General features: G+C 47.1%; 1 protein-coding gene across 1 annotated transcript in view; it reads left to right on the plus strand.

Annotated features, from left to right (window-relative positions):
- The window catches only part of LOC144095061 (uncharacterized), a 181,850-nt gene that overhangs the window by 93,013 nt on the left and 71,288 nt on the right, over positions 1-17,549 (plus strand). The window contains exon 2 of the mRNA XM_077628868.1: positions 17,138-17,232. Coding sequence (XP_077484994.1) covers positions 17,139-17,232 — 94 coding nt within the window. The 5' untranslated portion in view covers position 17,138. The remainder of the gene's footprint in view (positions 1-17,137; positions 17,233-17,549) is intronic.

A 17,549-nucleotide genomic window follows, 5' to 3' on the forward strand; every position in this document is an offset into this window, starting at 1 on the left:
CCGCCGGTGGGATCCGAACCCACGACCTCCGAATATCGCGTCCGGTGCTCTTACCAACTGAGCTACGGCGACAGCTGTCCAATCTGCTGCTCTCGTGGGTATTTAAGTTTACTGGGTGTAAGCGAGCCTTGAGAGTGTTCACCAGCGCCACCCTCGACCATAGCGGCGGACGTAGCACGTCCTGTAATACCGCGAGCGTGACGTAGAACGTCATCTAACGGCGAGGGCGGAAACTGTGCGAGAGCCCTCTTATGCTACCTATGGCATCAAGACTGCCAAAACCGAGACCCTCGTTAAGCTATTAGCAGACAAGTTAAATGAAATGAGGGGCCCGTTTGACAAATTTATGAAGGGAGCTAACAGTCACCGAAACCAAGGTGCATAAGGGAACGTTCATTTTTTTTTATGTGTTATGCTTATCAGTGGGATAATAATACTTATATTAATAAATAGCTTAAAGAAAATTACTTATAAAGCAGCAGAAAAAACAACCATGCCGCCGGTGGGATCCGAACCCACGACCTCCGAATATCGCGTCCGGTGCTCTTACCAACTGAGCTACGGCGACAGCTGTCCAATCTGCTGCTCTCGTGGGTATTTAAGTTTACTGGGTGTAAGCGAGCCTTGAGAGTGTTCACCAGCGCCACCCTCGACCATAGCGGCGGACGTAGCACGTCCTGTAATACCGCGAGCGTGACGTAGAACGTCATCTAACGGCGAGGGCGGAAACTGTGCGAGAGCCCTCTTATGCTACCTATGGCATCAAGACTGCCAAAACCGAGACCCTCGTTAAGCTATTAGCAGACAAGTTAAATGAAATGAGGGGCCCGTTTGACAAATTTATGAAGGGAGCTAACAGTCACCGAAACCAAGGTGCATAAGGGAACGTTCATTTTTTTTATGTGTTATGCTTATCAGTGGGATAATAATACTTATATTAATAAATAGCTTAAAGAAAATTACTTATAAAGCAGCAGAAAAAACAACCATGCCGCCGGTGGGATCCGAACCCACGACCTCCGAATATCGCATCCGGTGCTCTTACCAACTGAGCTACGGCGACAGCTGTCCAATCTGCTGCTCTCGTGGGTATTTAAGTTTACTGGGTGTAAGCGAGCCTTGAGAGTGTTCACCAGCGCCACCCTCGACCATAGCGGCGGACGTAGCACGTCCTGTAATACCGCGAGCGTGACGTAGAACGTCATCTAACGGCGAGGGCGGAAACTGTGCGAGAGCCCTCTTATGCTACCTATGGCATCAAGACTGCCAGAACCAAGACCCTCGTTAAGTTATTAGCAGACAAGTTAAATGAAATGAGGGGCCCGTTTGACAAATTTATGAAGGGAGAAGTAATTTTCTTTAAGCTATTTATTAATATAAGTATTATTATCCCACTGATAAGCATAACACATAAAAAAAATGAACGTTCCCTTATGCACCTTGGTTTCGGTGACTGTTAGCTCCCTTCATAAATTTGTCAAACGGGCCCCTCATTTCATTTAACTTGTCTGCTAATAGCTTAACGAGGGTCTCGGTTCTGGCAGTCTTGATGCCATAGGTAGCATAAGAGGGCTCTCGCACAGTTTCCGCCCTCGCCGTTAGATGACGTTCTACGTCACGCTCGCGGTATTACAGGACGTGCTACGTCCGCCGCTATGGTCGAGGGTGGCGCTGGTGAACACTCTCAAGGCTCGCTTACACCCAGTAAACTTAAATACCCACGAGAGCAGCAGATTGGACAGCTGTCGCCGTAGCTCAGTTGGTAAGAGCACCGGACGCGATATTCGGAGGTCGTGGGTTCGGATCCCACCGGCGGCATGGTTGTTTTTTCTGCTGCTTTATAAAAAATTTTCTTTAAGCTATTTATTAATATAAGTATTATTATCCCACTGATAAGCATAACACATAAAAAAAATGAACGTTCCCTTTTGCACCTTGGTTTCGGTGACTGTTAGCTCCCTTCATAAATTTGTCAAACGGGCCCCTCATTTCATTTAACTTGTCTGCTAATAGCTTAACGAGGGTCTCGGTTCTGGCAGTCTTGATGCCATAGGTAGCATAAGAGGGCTCTCGCACAGTTTCCGCCCTCGCCGTTAGATGACGTTCTACGTCACGCTCGCGGTATTACAGGACGTGCTACGTCCGCCGCTATGGTCGAGGGTGGCGCTGGTGAACACTCTCAAGGCTCGCTTACACCCAGTAAACTTAAATACCCACGAGAGCAGCAGATTGGACAGCTGTCGCCGTAGCTCAGTTGGTAAGAGCACCGGACGCGATATTCGGAGGTCGTGGGTTCGGATCCCACCGGCGGCATGGTTGTTTTTTCTGCTGCTTTATAAGTAATTTTCTTTAAGCTATTTATTAATATAAGTATTATTATCCCACTGATAAGCATAACACATAAAAAAAATGAACGTTCCCTTATGCACCTTGGTTTCGGTGACTGTTAGCTCCCTTCATAAATTTGTCAAACGGGCCCCTCATTTCATTTAACTTGTCTGCTAATAGCTTAACGAGGGTCTCGGTTCTGGCAGTCTTGATGCCATAGGTAGCATAAGAGGGCTCTCGCACAGTTTCCGCCCTCGCCGTTAGATGACGTTCTACGTCACGCTCGCGGTATTACAGGACGTGCTACGTCCGCCGCTATGGTCGAGGGTGGCGCTGGTGAACACTCTCAAGGCTCGCTTACACCCAGTAAACTTAAATACCCACGAGAGCAGCAGATTGGACAGCTGTCGCCGTAGCTCAGTTGGTAAGAGCACCGGACGCGATATTCGGAGGTCGTGGGTTCGGATCCCACCGGCGGCATGGTTGTTTTTTCTGCTGCTTTATAAGTAATTTTCTTTAAGCTATTTATTAATATAAGTATTATTATCCCACTGATAAGCATAACACATAAAAAAAAATGAACGTTCCCTTATGCACCTTGGTTTCGGTGACTGTTAGCTCCCTTCATAAATATATATATATATATATATATATATATATATATATATATATATATATATATATATATATATATATATATATATTAAAAGGGAGAGATAACGTTGGAGCTCACTTCATGAGTAGAGGCAACTGAACAGCGCTAGCTATCTCTGGGATGTATCTTCTTCTTGTTGTTGTTATGTTATGCGCTAACACAAGGGAGTGCGTTGTGCACATTAACATGTGTATTAAGGACACCGTACGGACAATGGAAGTGGTGTGTTAATGTTCCGAAAATGCAATTTGGTGTGTTGTGTTAGTTGTGGGCTTTTGGTGTGTGCTTGACATCTGCGGTTGTTGTTTGCTGGGTCCAGATTCGCCACAGCAGATAGTTGGTTGGCTGGACGGCTGGAAGATGAGGATGATGTGAGCAGTTTTTTATGAAAAAACTGTTGAGAGAGGGTTCCCTTTGTCACATATAATAGGGAGTTTGAAATAGAAGTATGAACGAGAGAGGTTTGAAGAAGACGACTGGGATGGCGATAAGGATGACGTGGACTTACCGAAGAATAAAGATGAGTTATTCGGTGAGGTGGGAAGAGATGATTGCTGGAAAAGAGAAGAAGAAGACAATGACAAAGATGACGTGTACCAACGTTAAGGTAATAAAAGCGCGAGGGAGAGCGAGGCACGTGGGGAAGAACAGAGAAGCGGAGGTTTGGGCGGGTGAGGAATGCCTCAGATGGAAGAGAGCAACGCCGGCTACTGCTCCGGTGATCTCGAGTTCTACGGCGCCGCACCGTGAATTTCCTGCCGTTCCTGAGCCCGTTCCGGGATGTAAACGGATAACACAACCACCTATTCCCATCCGGGTGGTGTCCACAATGCCAGCTACACCTCCACGGGCACTTGGACCTGGAGCTCGTACGACGTCGCCAGCGACGCCAGCCCGAGCACTTCGAACGCCACCTCGACGCCGGCTACTGGACCCATGCAACGGTGTATCAGCACCGAACCGTGAGCACGAACGTCGAACGCTTGTAGAACGCTAGTAGTAGACGCTGGTAGTAGTGTTCCCGGGTCGCGTGCATTTGTAGTCTTTGTGTTTTGTGTTAGTTTTATTCGTTACTTTTGTGTGCTAGTGTTTGTGTCACGTAGGGTGTAATAAATGTGCGTCTTGAACTTGAACTTGATCTTTATTTACCAGAAAGGCTGGTGGGTCACCTGGGCTAAAAGCTGTAATCAAACAGCTTGACGAGGCCCAGGCAACACTTACAAGGCAGCATAGACGAGACCACTAAATAATAATAACACTAATAATAATGATGAAAAAAAAGCTTAACATGAAATATTCACCTTTACAAAAAATAAGAAACACTTTCAGGTAGGTCGATAGAAAATGTGTACACGAAGACTGCATTTTTTGTTACAGATTGACACAAATCGCATTATTAATGAGAAGGTATCTTCGTGATCAATTGAAGGGAAACTGTAAAAGAATAAGAACCACTGTAGCGAAAATATACTGCATTACAAATTGGAAGAAAGCTGTAGCAGTTCAACAGGCGTCAAACATTTGATGTGTTGCTATTTGTTTAATACGAACGGAAGATTGTGACGTAAAGACTGGAGCTTGTAATCGGTGCGGAAGAAGGGTACGAGCCGTGTGTTTTCACTAAGTGTGTTTAGGATGTTAGTGTGATGCTGCAATGGACCAGTAATTGCTAAAAGTGACCGAAAGCTGACAGGTGAAAAGTAATGTGAGCGTAAGAGTCTGTATTCATAAATGCAGTTTACATAAAAAATTTTGTACTGGTGGAAAAAAAATGTAGGGTGGAAGATAGATAATCTAGACAAAATATATGACGAATAACCATTTTTGTAGCACGAGAATTTTGTTTAGGTTCTGTTTAGTTGTTGTTAGCCACACCAAGCTGCAGTAATTAATCTGTGCTGCAAACAAAGCGTAATATATTTGATGTTTTATTTTTACCGGAAGAATGGCGCGTGTACGTGATATTGCCCCAGTTGCAGAGGAAAGCTTCTTACATAATTTCTCAACGTGTAAACCCCATGTTAAATATGAGGAGAATGTAACGCCAAGAATCTTGTGGTGCTCAACCACTTCAATATCCTGTCCACCAAAATTAATTGGTTGATCTAACACGAATACTTTATTTCGAGCGCCAGAAATCATGACCTTGGTTTTATAGGATTGATTTTAAGCTGATTTGATTGTGACCAATGACCAATTTTTTCAAGCAAATGATTACATCTGGTCACTAAATTATTTGCATCGGTACCTGAAATGAGAATATTGCAATCATCAGCATATATAAGGAAATTAACTGTCGTGTCGACACAAACTATGTCATTATTGAACAGATTAAATAAAAGAGGACCAAATGCACTCCCTTGCGGCATGCTATTTATTATCTGTGATGGGGATGACATTCGATTGTTAATACAAACGCATTGTGATATGTTTTCCAATGATGACTTGAATAGCTGAAGAGGTTTACCACGAACGCCATTTATTAAGAGTTTTTAAGTTAAAATATCATGATGAAAAGAGTCAAAAGCCTTGCTAAAGTCTATAAACAACACAAGGGTAATTTGTGGGTTTTCAACATTTGGATAATGTGTTCTTTTAGCGTCAGGAGTGCTGACTCTGTTGACCTTCCCTTTCTGAAACCATACTGTGCATCCGAAATAACGCCTATTCTATTGAAAAAGTTATTTAATCTCGTGTATAAAATTTTCTCAAAGCCCTTCGAGAACACGGGCAGAACAGATATAGGTCAATAGTTTGCAGGTTCTTTCGTATCTCCGCCTTTATACAACACCGACACTCAAGCTCGTTTCTTGGCACTGGGAAATTCGCCAACGTCAATGGCAAGGTAAAAGATATAACTAAGTACTGGAGCAATGATCTGAATGACTTCTTTTATTGGCTTGATTTGCTTATTGTGTATATCGAATGATCTACTGTTTTTAGTGACATGAATGTTGTATATACTTCTATCTCATCTGTGGGAGTAATAAATGCGCTATCAACAGAATTGGAAGCCGTCTTATGCCGTGAAAACGAGGGATTGTTTGGCTTAGCTATATTAACAAAATATTTGTTAAAAAATCCGCCAGCTCTACACCGGAAAGTACTCGTTCATTATGTTTAATGCAATCAGGTAAAGCGTCTTTCCTTTTATCCCGGCCTAGTAGATTATTTATCACTTTCATGGCAGCTTCAGGGTGTTTTTAGTCACATTGGAAAATAATTTCTCCAGATATTTTTTCTTAGAGCTCCGTAGTTCGGAATTTAGCTTATTTCGGAAAGACTTAAATGTGTGGGTACATCTGCCGCCCAGTTCATTCTTTAGGCCCGAGTGTTCTTCGGTAGTCCGTGACGCCCTTGATTTTCAGATAAAACAAATAACTGGCTCTCTTGATCAGTGGCTACCTCAGTCGTATTTTGAGGTACGTGGCGGTGGTGTCTACCTACAAGACACCATGCTTTCAGACTATATTTTGTGCTTTTTAACTTCGCGAATATGTCCTTCGGCATAAGAGGGCTACAGGTACACCCCCCCCCCCCCATCAAAAGTATACGGCCCAAGAGGTTTGCTTGCGAGGCCTGCTGTATGCCTGTATGTATGCATCCTCAGCGACCGTAATATGTAGAAAGAGGAATGGCTTCGCGTGCTCAATCTTTCCAAGCTTTGGACTACTACATGTGCTAGGGAGCTCCACTAAACAGCTTAAACGCAAACTACTTGGGCTGTATACTTTTGACGGGGGCTGTACCTGTGCAGGCCGGTGTTTGCTATAAATGCCAACAATGCCCGGTACTGGGCCCATGGGTTCAGGTTCGAGTGTCTGGTGGTCGGCTGGGGTGGTAACCCTTAATACCGAGGTGCCGCTAGCGTGCCTCCCGAAGTCTGCGGCAAGTTAGCATAAAGTGAGGTAATGTCGCCTCTGTAGCTGAAGCGGGGCAGAATGGGCAGTTCGGAAGCATGGTCAGTGATGTCCAGGAGGCTCTGACGGCAGGCGTCAGCGCAGCATCCAGCCGAATTGTCTGACGGAGTTAAGTCGCCGGGAAGTTTGGGTCCACACAGTGAAATTAAAGGGCGCGCGGAGGGGCGGAGAAATCCTTTTAGGCAGTACGGCGTCTCCTGCAGACAATTTCAGTACAGGAAGCGGGTATGGCACTTGCAGTGGATAGGACACACTGTCTGCTTCCGTAAGATGGTGTGTATTGCGTCGAACCCACAAAAGTCGGACAGTTCATGGACACGATTTCACGATTGTGCTCACATCGACGAGAATGCCCAGGGGAGAGGCTGCGCGCCGTACGCCCCCTACTGCTTGTGTTTAGTCGGTGTCTGGAAGGCTGATCGGTGACGGAATAGAGTGCAGGCCCTTTAAAGTGAGCAAGCCGTCAAGAATGGCAATGAACTCTGCTATCACAGAGGGAAGCGGCGCCTCTGTGTTGTAGGAACATGTCTGGCGCGCATTACGTACAACTGGACAGAGGAAACTTGTATGCACCATATGAGCATTTGTGCCTGCGGCCACGTAAGCATGAAGTGTACAATACTATAGCAAGGCGGGCGAGTTGGTGATACATATTTAAAAAATTACAGCGCGGAAGATGCGGACTTCAAGGATAGAAAACACAAGAGAATCGCTGACTCTCAATTAAAGTTTGCTTAAAGAGGTTGCCAATCTTGACCCAGCATAGTGCACGTGCCTTGTGGTTTAAATGTGTGGTTGTTGCCTGTTCGCTTATATTTGCCTGTTTGCTGTGATTAAACTTTAGTTGAGAGTCAGCGCTTGTCCTACGTTTTCTACCCTTGAAGTCCCTGTTTTTCGCGCTGTAATTTTTCAAATTGAAGTGTACCTATGGAGTCCGCTGGGAGAGGAGGCTCTGTTTCTCTCACTAAACGATGAGCGTCGCGCGTGATACTTAGGGGTCAGTTTTCGGTGACCAGGTGATGGTGGCAAGGAAGGGGTTCCAAAGGCGTTGCGTGAAGAATCGGGTAAGTAGGATCAAATTAATTTGCTAGGGCAGATGCCGCAGGGGTTTCTGATACTTTCAGGCTTCGCACATTACGGCGCTGCTGCATGAACTCATCAATGGTATTCAGCTGGGCTTCCGGTTCTCGTGTGTCAATAAGGGTCAAGCGAGGAAGGCCAGTGATAACTCGCATGGCCTCTCTGTTGACTGTTTCCAAGCTGTCTCAATCTCTTAGGGTAAGGTGTTGGAACTGTGCTTGATAAAAGAGACGAGGCTGCAACACAGAACGGACTAAAGTTCGAGCCATATTAAAGCAAGCACCACCTGCTTTCTGAGCAGTTTTGTGAATTAGGTGCAGCGTAATGGTGGCCTTAAGTCGGGCAGATCGAACCCACGATGCTGCAGATCCAGGGCTGTCCAGGCCGACACCTAGCGCCCACGTCGATAAGACCGTAGTAAGGAGCACGGAGGAAGACGATATAGGAGTGGAAACTCCGCTGTCTGCAGCGACCAGAAAAGGTCACAAGCCCGCGGCGCCACTATCATGCTGGGGGCGCCTGGCGGCCTGGAAAGAAACTACTGAAATACAACGTCATGGCGTGCCCGCTGCAGCAAACACCCGTATCGTCTGCTTGTCGTCTGATTTGAGCGCGCGTCTGAGCCGCCTGCCCGGGCGCTGCATTTTTTTTCGCTGCGGCTTTACGAGGCGCCGCATGGCGCCGCCACTGCATGCGACCCCGTCGGCGCATACAATTGCAATTTTATCTGGTCGCCTGCGCTCGCTCGCACTGACGGGAGTTTCACCTCCTATACAGTCTTGCTCCGTGCTAAAGAGTTTCCCGTTCAAGGACAGCCGTATAAGTGATAGCAAAAGGCGGCGTATACACATCGGTTTGTGAAAGACAAAGTTTGTCCTTTCGACCGACAGCGCCAGACCAATCTTGGTGCACCGCAGAGATGTCCCCAGTGTGGTCTGAATGCCTACTTCTTGGCGGATAATGTCCATGTGTACTGATCGACCAAACCATTACATCATCCGCGTACAACAAATAAATATATCCGGAATAGTAGCCAGTTGCCATGCCAAATGAGGCAGGGCGATGTTAAACAATACCGGGGCCTGCACGGATCCTTGAGGTACACGCCCCTCTACGGTGAAGTGGCGAACACATTCCTTGTCGGTGCGTATGACGATGGAGTGGTCTTCCAAGAACGAAGACACAAAGTTGCGTACTTGAGGAGGAGATGAAGCCAACGTAGAATGGTCAAAATAGCTGAGTGGCTCGCGTTGAGTGTCTAACGGTGGATGTTGTGAACGTCCAAGACGTTCCGTCGGTACATCCATGGACGTTGTGAACGTCCATGGTTAGAAGCGTGTGGATTTTGCGAGATCTGCCTCCGAGCAGCACCATACTTGATAGATGGTCCAATTTGTCCTCAGTGCCCAAGTGAGGGCGAAAGCCAATCTGAGCTGAGTGGTACCAATAATACCGCTCTAGACACCATTACAGGCACGTGGCTATCATCCGTTCTAGTAGCTCACATAGTGTAGACGTAAGTGCTTTCGGGCAAAGGTTGCTTAATCTGCTAGGATCCTTTCTGGTGTTAGGAATCAGCACCACCTCATTTTTACACGATGTTGGGACGTCTCCGGATGTCCAAATTGTGTTCAGAGCCTCAAGTAACCACTCCAATGTCGAATGTCCTTCGATATATTTCAAAAATCTCATACGTAAGTCCATTCAACCCAGAGCTTTACACAGTTTCTTTTAGTCTATGGTTGGAAGAAACTCAGCCATGGTGAATTGCTTCTGCATTCCTTTAAGGTCATGTTTTCTTGGAGGCGAGCCCGCTTCTGAACGAAGAGTATTCGGGTAGATGAACGGCGCTGGTGGTTGGTCGAAAGCAGGAACAAAAGTCCTGACGACCTCTGAAACGAACTGACTTGGCGTCTATCCAGAAACAAGACATGCGGAACTTGCGGAGTCTTTTGAACGGTTGCCTATTTCCACGAGACGAAAGGTGCGCCATATCGATGCAGTCGTTGACAATGAGCCAATAGACGCACACCAGTCCTGCCATCGCTGGCGAGAAAGGCGCTTTCATGTCGGCGTGCCGCAGCTGTTATCGGGTGTAATGTGTCTCGGCGTTGAGACGAAGACAGGTCTCGAATGACCACCAGTTCCGCCCGACGACGTGCTGCCCAGAGCCAAAGAAGGTGCAGATCCGGAGGCTGGCGGCTTTCGTCCACCAAACTTGAATGTGTGTGATTTTGAAGCGCTGCACATAAAACTTTCTCCATATCCGATGGAGCTGATAGCAGGCCATCGTTAAGTGCCGTTCTGAATAAGTCTCACTCTATGGCATAACAGCAGCGCTTACGGCGATGCTGGGAGTCAGGATCCAAACCGATAAGAAATGGATGGTGATCGCTACCCTAACAGTCGAATTCTCGGTCCCAGGATACAGGGAGTTCACCATACTACCACGCTAGGTCTGAAGAGGAACGATGAGAGTGGGGATGATCCCATTAGCGGGTTGCTGTGCCTGGAAATTGAGAAGCCCCAAGTCTACCTCATTAAACGTGCCCAGAACCACATTTTCCTGCACACTAGAGCAGGGATAACCTCAAGTCTGATGCGGGACATTAAAAAAAACACCGCCAACGAAAATAGGACGTCCCGGGCATGGGTCGCGAAGGTATACTATCCATCCTAGCTGTAGGCGAGGAGCTCTGCAACTGTAGAGGCGTATGTGGAACGACACCATGTAGCGATGGCGTAGAGGTAGAACATCCGCCTCGCGTGCAAGAGGACCGGGGTTCAAATCCTGGTGCCGCGCAATTCTCCACCGGTTTGAAAAAAAAAAAAAAAAAAAATCCGCGTGTCGATGGAATTGCATAACCAGGCCTGGAGTGCGGCCTTATCTCGGTGACCAGAACCGACAACGCACTCTCTCACCAGAGCAGGATTTGGCCACCCTGGTGTAGTACTTGGCCACAACCTTCTATGATCAAACCAATTAACCCTCGGCCCTCAGTCCCCAGCGGCTGCAGAGCAACTGACCACGGCGGCGGTCAGACCTGTGACGCAGCGGAGGGTGCTAAGAATCTCTGGCTCCGGACAGGCCGCCATTGGAATCTGAACCTGGCAACGTTTAACGCTAGAACTTTAGCTAGTGAGGCTAGCCTAGCAGTGCTGTTCGAGGAACTAGCGGGAATTAAATGGGATGTGATAGGGCTTAGCGAAGTTAGGAGGACAGGTGAGGCGTATACAGTACTAAAGGACGGACACATACTGTGCTATCGCGGGTTAGAGGGTAGACGAGAACTAGGTGTGGGTTTCCTCATTAATAAGGATATAGCTGGCAACGTAGAGGAGTTCTACAGTATTAACGAGAGGGTAGCAGCTATAGTAATTAGGCTGAATAGGAGGTACAAGCTGAAAGTGGTTCAGGCCTACGCACCCACATCCAGCCATGATGACCAGACCGTTGAAAGCTTCTATGAGGACGTAGAATCAGCAATGAATAGAGTAAAATCGCAGTACACTGTACTGATGGGCGACTTCAATGCGAAGGTGGGCAAGAAGCAGGCTGACGACCACGCGGTAGGTGACTATGGGATAGGCTCTAGAAATAGCAGGGGAGAGTTATTAGTCGAATTCGCGGATAGAAATAATTTACGGATCATGAATACCTTCTTCCGCAAACGAGAAAACAGGAAGTGGACCTGGAAGAGCCCCAATGGTGAGATTAAAAATGAAATAGACTTCATACTATGCGCTAAACCTGGCATCATTCAGGATGTGGCCGTCCTCGGAAGGGTGCGTTGCAGCGACCATAGAATGGTAAGGTCTAGAATTAGCCTAGACTTGAAGAGGGAACGGAAGAAGCTAGCGAAGAAGAAGACCATTAACGAGTTAGCCGTAAGAGGGAAAGCACAGGAGTTTAGGATAGCGCTGCAAAACAGATACTCGGCTTTAACTGAGGAAGATGATCTTGATGTTCATTCAATGCACGATAACCTGACATCAATAATTACGGAGTGCGCAGTAGAAGTAGGCGGTAGGACAGTTCGAAAAGATACCGGGAAGCTATCTCAGGTGACGAAAGATCTGATTAAGAAGCGCCAAAACATGAAGGCATTTAACACTACCGATAGAATAGAACTAACGGAGCTATCAAAGTTAATAAATAAGCGCAAGGTAGCCGACATAAGGAAGTTTAATATGGAGAGAATCGAGCATGCTCTAAAGAACGGAGGTAGCCTAAAAACAGTGAAGAGGAAACTAGGCATAGGTAAAAACCAGATGTATGCATTAAGAGACAAGCAGGGCAATGTCATTAGCAATATGGATAAGATAGTTAACGTAGCCGAAGAGTTCTACACAGACCTGTACAGTAGCCATTGTAATCAGAACGCTAATGAGAAAGACAGCAGTGCACAGCAATGCGTCATCCCGCCAGTAACGAAAGATGAAGTAAAGAAAGCCTTAGAAGCAATGAAAAGGGGAAAAGCAGCTGGGGAGGATCAGGTAACAGCAGATCTGTTGAAGGATGGAGGGGACATCGTGCTAGAAAAACTAGCCACCCTGTATACGCAATGCCTTAAGACCTCGACTGTACCAGAAGCTTGGAAGAATGCAAACATTATCTTAATTCATAAGAAGGGAGACGCCAAGGACTTGAAAAATTACAGGCCGATCAGCTTACTATCCGTTGCCTACAAAGTATTTACTAAGGTAATCGCTAATAGAGTCAGGGCAACGTTAGACTTTAATCAACCAAATGATCAGGCAGGCTTTCGTAAAGGATATTCTACAATAGATCATATTCACACCATCAATCAGGTGATAGAGAAATGCGCAGAATATAACCAACCTCTATATATAGCTTTCATTGATTACGAGAAAGCATTCGACTCAGTGGAAACCTCAGCAGTCATACAGGCATTGCGTAATCAGGGGGTAGAAGAGCCTTATGTCAAAATACTGGAAGATATATATAGCAACTGCACAGCTACTATAGTCCTCCATAAAGTCAGCAATAAAATTCCAATAAGGAAGGGCGTCAGGCAAGGAGACACGATCTCGCCAATGCTGTTCACCGCATGTTTGCAGGAGGTATTTCGAGGCCTGAATTGGGAACAGTTGGGAATAAGAATAAATGGAGAATACCTAAATAATCTGAGATTTGCTGATGACATTGCCTTGCTGAGTCACTCAGGAGGTGAACTGCAAATCATGATCAACGAGTTAGACAGGCAGAGCAGATCGATGGGTCTAAAAATTAACATGCAGAAAACCAAGGTAATGTTCAACAGCCTAGCAAGGGAACAACAGTTCACAATTGGTAGCGAGAGCCTAGAAATTGTGCCGGAATACGTCTACTTAGGGCAGGTAGTGACAGCTGATCCGGATCATGAGAGGGAGATAACTAGAAGGATAAGAATGGGGTGGAGCGCATATGGCAAATTCTCGCAGATCATGAGTGGCAGTTTACCAATTTCCCTCAAGAGGAAAGTGTACAACAGCATAATCTTACCGGTACTCACCTATGGGGCAGAAACGTGGAGGCTAACGAAAAGAGTTCAGCTTAAGTTAAGGACAACGCAGCGAGCCATGGAAAGAAAAATGATAGGTGTAACGTTAAGAGATCGGAAGCGGGCAGAGTGGGTGAGGGAACAAACACGGGTTAATGACATCCTAGTCGAAATCAAGAGAAAGAAATGGGCTTGGGCAGGGCATGTAATGCGAAGGCAAGATAACCGCTGGTCTTTAAGGGTAACGGAGTGGCTTCCAAGAGAAAGTAAGCGTAGCAGGGGGCGGCAGAAGGTTAGATGGGCGGATGAGATTAAGAAGTTTGCAGGCAAAGGGTGGATGCAGCTGGCAAAGGATAGGGTTAATTGGAGAGACATGGGAGAGGCCTTTGCCCTGCAGTGGGTGTTGTAGGGCTGATGATGATGATGATGATGATGATGTGGAACGACATAAGATTCACATCAGTGCAGGGAAGGCGAACTAGCACCGCCACAACTTCTTGCTTTGTTGTTGCACCATGACGCCAGCTGAACGTAGTCCGAGGGTAACAAGTGGCCACGTATAAGGCGTTCTGTGGGCAGTACTGCAAGGGCTGTCTGGGATAGTTGGGCAGGAGTAGGCAGCAAAGCCAGAGAGCGGGGGCAGAGCATTTGTATCTTGCAGAAGTAATGCCCACGCAGGAAGTTTAGCGAAGTGCAGTCGATGACGGATCTCGCCTGCCTCGTTCAGGAAACCCCAGAAGTTTCGTTGTAATACATATCGGTGGGCGTTCAATGCTGAATCTACATTTAGGAAACCGAAAGAAGGTTATCTGTAAACAGCTTTGTGATTTGCTGAGTTATGGCGCTACGAAGTGGAGCATCTATACAGAGGTCAGCTAAGCAGGTTGTGGTGTTGCACACGCGGCAAGCGATGTGTGCGCATTTGACTGCGTCGCAGGAGATTGGTGAGTAGCGTGGCCACTGGACAATTGGGCAAGTAAGGCCCGTTTTTGGGAGAGACGTTGGACCTCCTCTTGCAGAACTGCAAGCCTTTTATCCAATTCGGCAATGCCATCTGAAAGCTGCACTTCGAGAGGTAATTTTTTTTTGGCTGGTTTAGTAGAAAGTGCTTTGCCTCGCTTTAATGCGTGACTGTACGTTAGGGTGGCGGCAAGACCTTCATCAACTACACGTTGTGCGGTGGTGTCATCTTTGCTAAGGTTTCAGTAGTGAAAAACGGTTCTATGTAGGCAAGACAGCATTTGTCGAGTCCTGCATTGGTTTCGGGCGAGCACCGTTAAAAATTTACGCCGTTTCAGTATGGCACGGCACCTAACTGGGCAGTGTTTGGATTGTGGTCGCCCTTGCGACAAACGCCGCAGCGATGTTGCTTGGAATCAGAAGCCACCTTAGAGGTGTCTGTGGAATACGGGCAAGACGCTTTCATATGCCCTGGCCGGGAAGCAACGATAACAGTAAACGACTCCAGGTTATTAGAGGCGGTGCTGCAAAATGCCTTCATAAACTGAGATGCGAGGTCGGAGAAGAGAGAGGCCCCTGCAGAGTGACAGGACACGTACGTCCCGCGCCCATGTAGCGAGCTTCACCACATTATGTGTCGAACAATCGAACGAAGGAACTTAGATGCGACGTCTGGGTCGACACCCGATACGACATAACGCAGAAGGTTTGAACCAGCTGCCAGGTAAGCTTGAACAGTCCCGGTGGTCGAAGCAGAGGCAGGCAGTGTCTGCAGTTCGAGGAGGCGGTCGACGTCGGATAACGAGCGCACTCAGACGTCAAGGTGTTGGTGAGCGATGAATTGCGAAGCCTTGAAATCAATGTGTTCGAAGGCACTTGTCGGAGGTCGGTTGAAGGAAACGGTGTGGCGGAGTTGACACATCGAACCATTCCTGCGGCTCAACCAACACGCCATTGGCTATACGCCAGGTGTAAAGACGAAGGCAGCCTCTCTTCTGAGCGGTTCCTTGGAAGGTTATTTCATACTGGCATGCCATTTCGGCACCTTACATTTGGTAGGCGATGTAAAGCCTGGAGTACAAAAGCGTTCCATCATAGCCTAGAAGGGTCAGGGTTCGGGCTAGTGGGTAATCAGCATGAGGATTCATAGCGCACAGAATACGTGCGCAATACCTGACTTTATAAGGCTGTCAGCGCCAAATAAAGACCATTCAGTGGAATTAAGCGCTTGTGTTGTATCCTGTGTATTCTGTGCGCTATGAATCCTCATCCATCATAGCCCCTAGCTCGCTGCGGCGGCGGAGCGGTGGGGCCACCCTGACCTCGGGAAGTTCGTCGACTAAAGGTAACGCGAATCCGAGATCAGATGGCGGCTAACCACCGCACGCAGCAAAGCTGCGGTGATGGCTTTGAAGCTAATCGCTGGCCAAGTGCTCAAAATGGACCGAGGTCACTGGAAACACGTCCGATCCAGCCTGCACTTCATCTTCTTCAAGAAGATATCCGGAAGATTTCGTGCTTAGAATGCTAAATCACCAGCCATTTTTACGGGATAGCGTATACAGCTCGTTCGGTAAAAAAGCCGTCGCCGTTACCTAGGATTCACAGGAAGGCCTCAGAAACGTGACGCAAATTACTTCCAGAAGTTTCAAATAGAACGCATGCCATCTCCGTGCCAGGCGGGCGCGCAACTCTTGAGCCACAAACGGTAGTTGGTTCAAGCGCGTTGAGGGGCAGTAATGAAGCGTTGTGGTGTGTATGGCAGTAAGGTGCGTTGGAGATGTGCACTGATGTCATAGGAATTTTAAATAATAAAACGAAATCATGTATGCTAATTAGACGTCACAAATTGCTCGAATTGAAAAGGAGAGGTTATGGTGCTTCATTGTACTGAAACAAATGGTGTGGATGTGATTGGTAATCGGTAACGTTGATTGGTGATTGGTGATCAGTAATGTGATCGGTAATTGTGATTGTAATCGAGGAACATGAGCAGCAATGTCATTGTGGATTGGTAATAGGTGAGAAATGAGAAAAGAAAAGTAAAAACAAAAAAACGATGTAGAAGGCACTATCCCGTCTACCCTTAAGGCGAAGCTTAAGCGTCCTACGATTTTTTTAATCTATTACGAAAGAATACGACTGAATGTTGCTTTCTCAGACAATCTGACACCAGTGGAGTCGTCTATGCTTCGCCATACCACAGACTTTATTCTCGTTCTTGCACCTGTGTCTGTGTCTTCTTGCTGAGCAGAGTTGTTTATTAACTCGGCTGTCAAGGCCCAAGACAGGGTCCGCGGTTGAAGCTTCCTGACTGAATCTTTGAAATAGATGGCTGTTGACCATTTTTTAATCTCTGTACACCACGTCTGTTTAATAATTCCTTCGTACTTACCGCCATCATTGTACACCATGAACCGTATCATGTAACTTCGAACCGCTGCATACATCCCGTGTTGCTATTACACCCAGTGGAGACCTCAACCCACAGGACGTGTAACAAACCTGAGTTGAGCGCTGACCCCGCGTTTGGCAGTTTGGGGCGAAGATGCCAATGCGCCATAAAAATGTCATCATCAGCATAGCTCCCATCATTCCCGCTGATGTCGACGGAGAAAGGTCGGGCTTTCACCGTCTTCCCCTGCCCTTGTTTTTGTACCCATGTCTGGGACGCCGTTTTCTTTGCGCAGCATGCTGCGCCGCCTGCTGGTACTGGCGCCACGGGTGCTGCTGCTGCTGTTCGCACCCGTGCTGGCGGAGAGAGCCTACGGGCGCCGAAACGCAGGTGAGAGCAATGGGTTGAAGAGAAAGCGAGCACAAACGCAAATCGGCCTGCATCGATACAGTACCGCGTCGCAAAAACACCACTCTTGCCGAAAACGGAGCCTTTACGACTATTTCTTGGCCGAGACAATATACATGATGAAGAGGCCACAAACAATGCGCTGAAGCACATAGAAAACTGGAAGAATAGGAACGCGTTGGCGACTGATCCAGCTAAGACTAAAGGCGTTTTCAAAAACAAGCAAGTTTACTTTTAAAAGTATATTTTTCAGACTATCGCATCAGAAATCGTGCTTTAATTTAAATCCAGAAGATAGC

This window comes from Amblyomma americanum, chromosome 6 (assembly GCF_052857255.1).
Source record: "Amblyomma americanum isolate KBUSLIRL-KWMA chromosome 6, ASM5285725v1, whole genome shotgun sequence".
Lineage (NCBI taxonomy): Eukaryota > Metazoa > Arthropoda > Arachnida > Ixodida > Ixodidae > Amblyomma > Amblyomma americanum.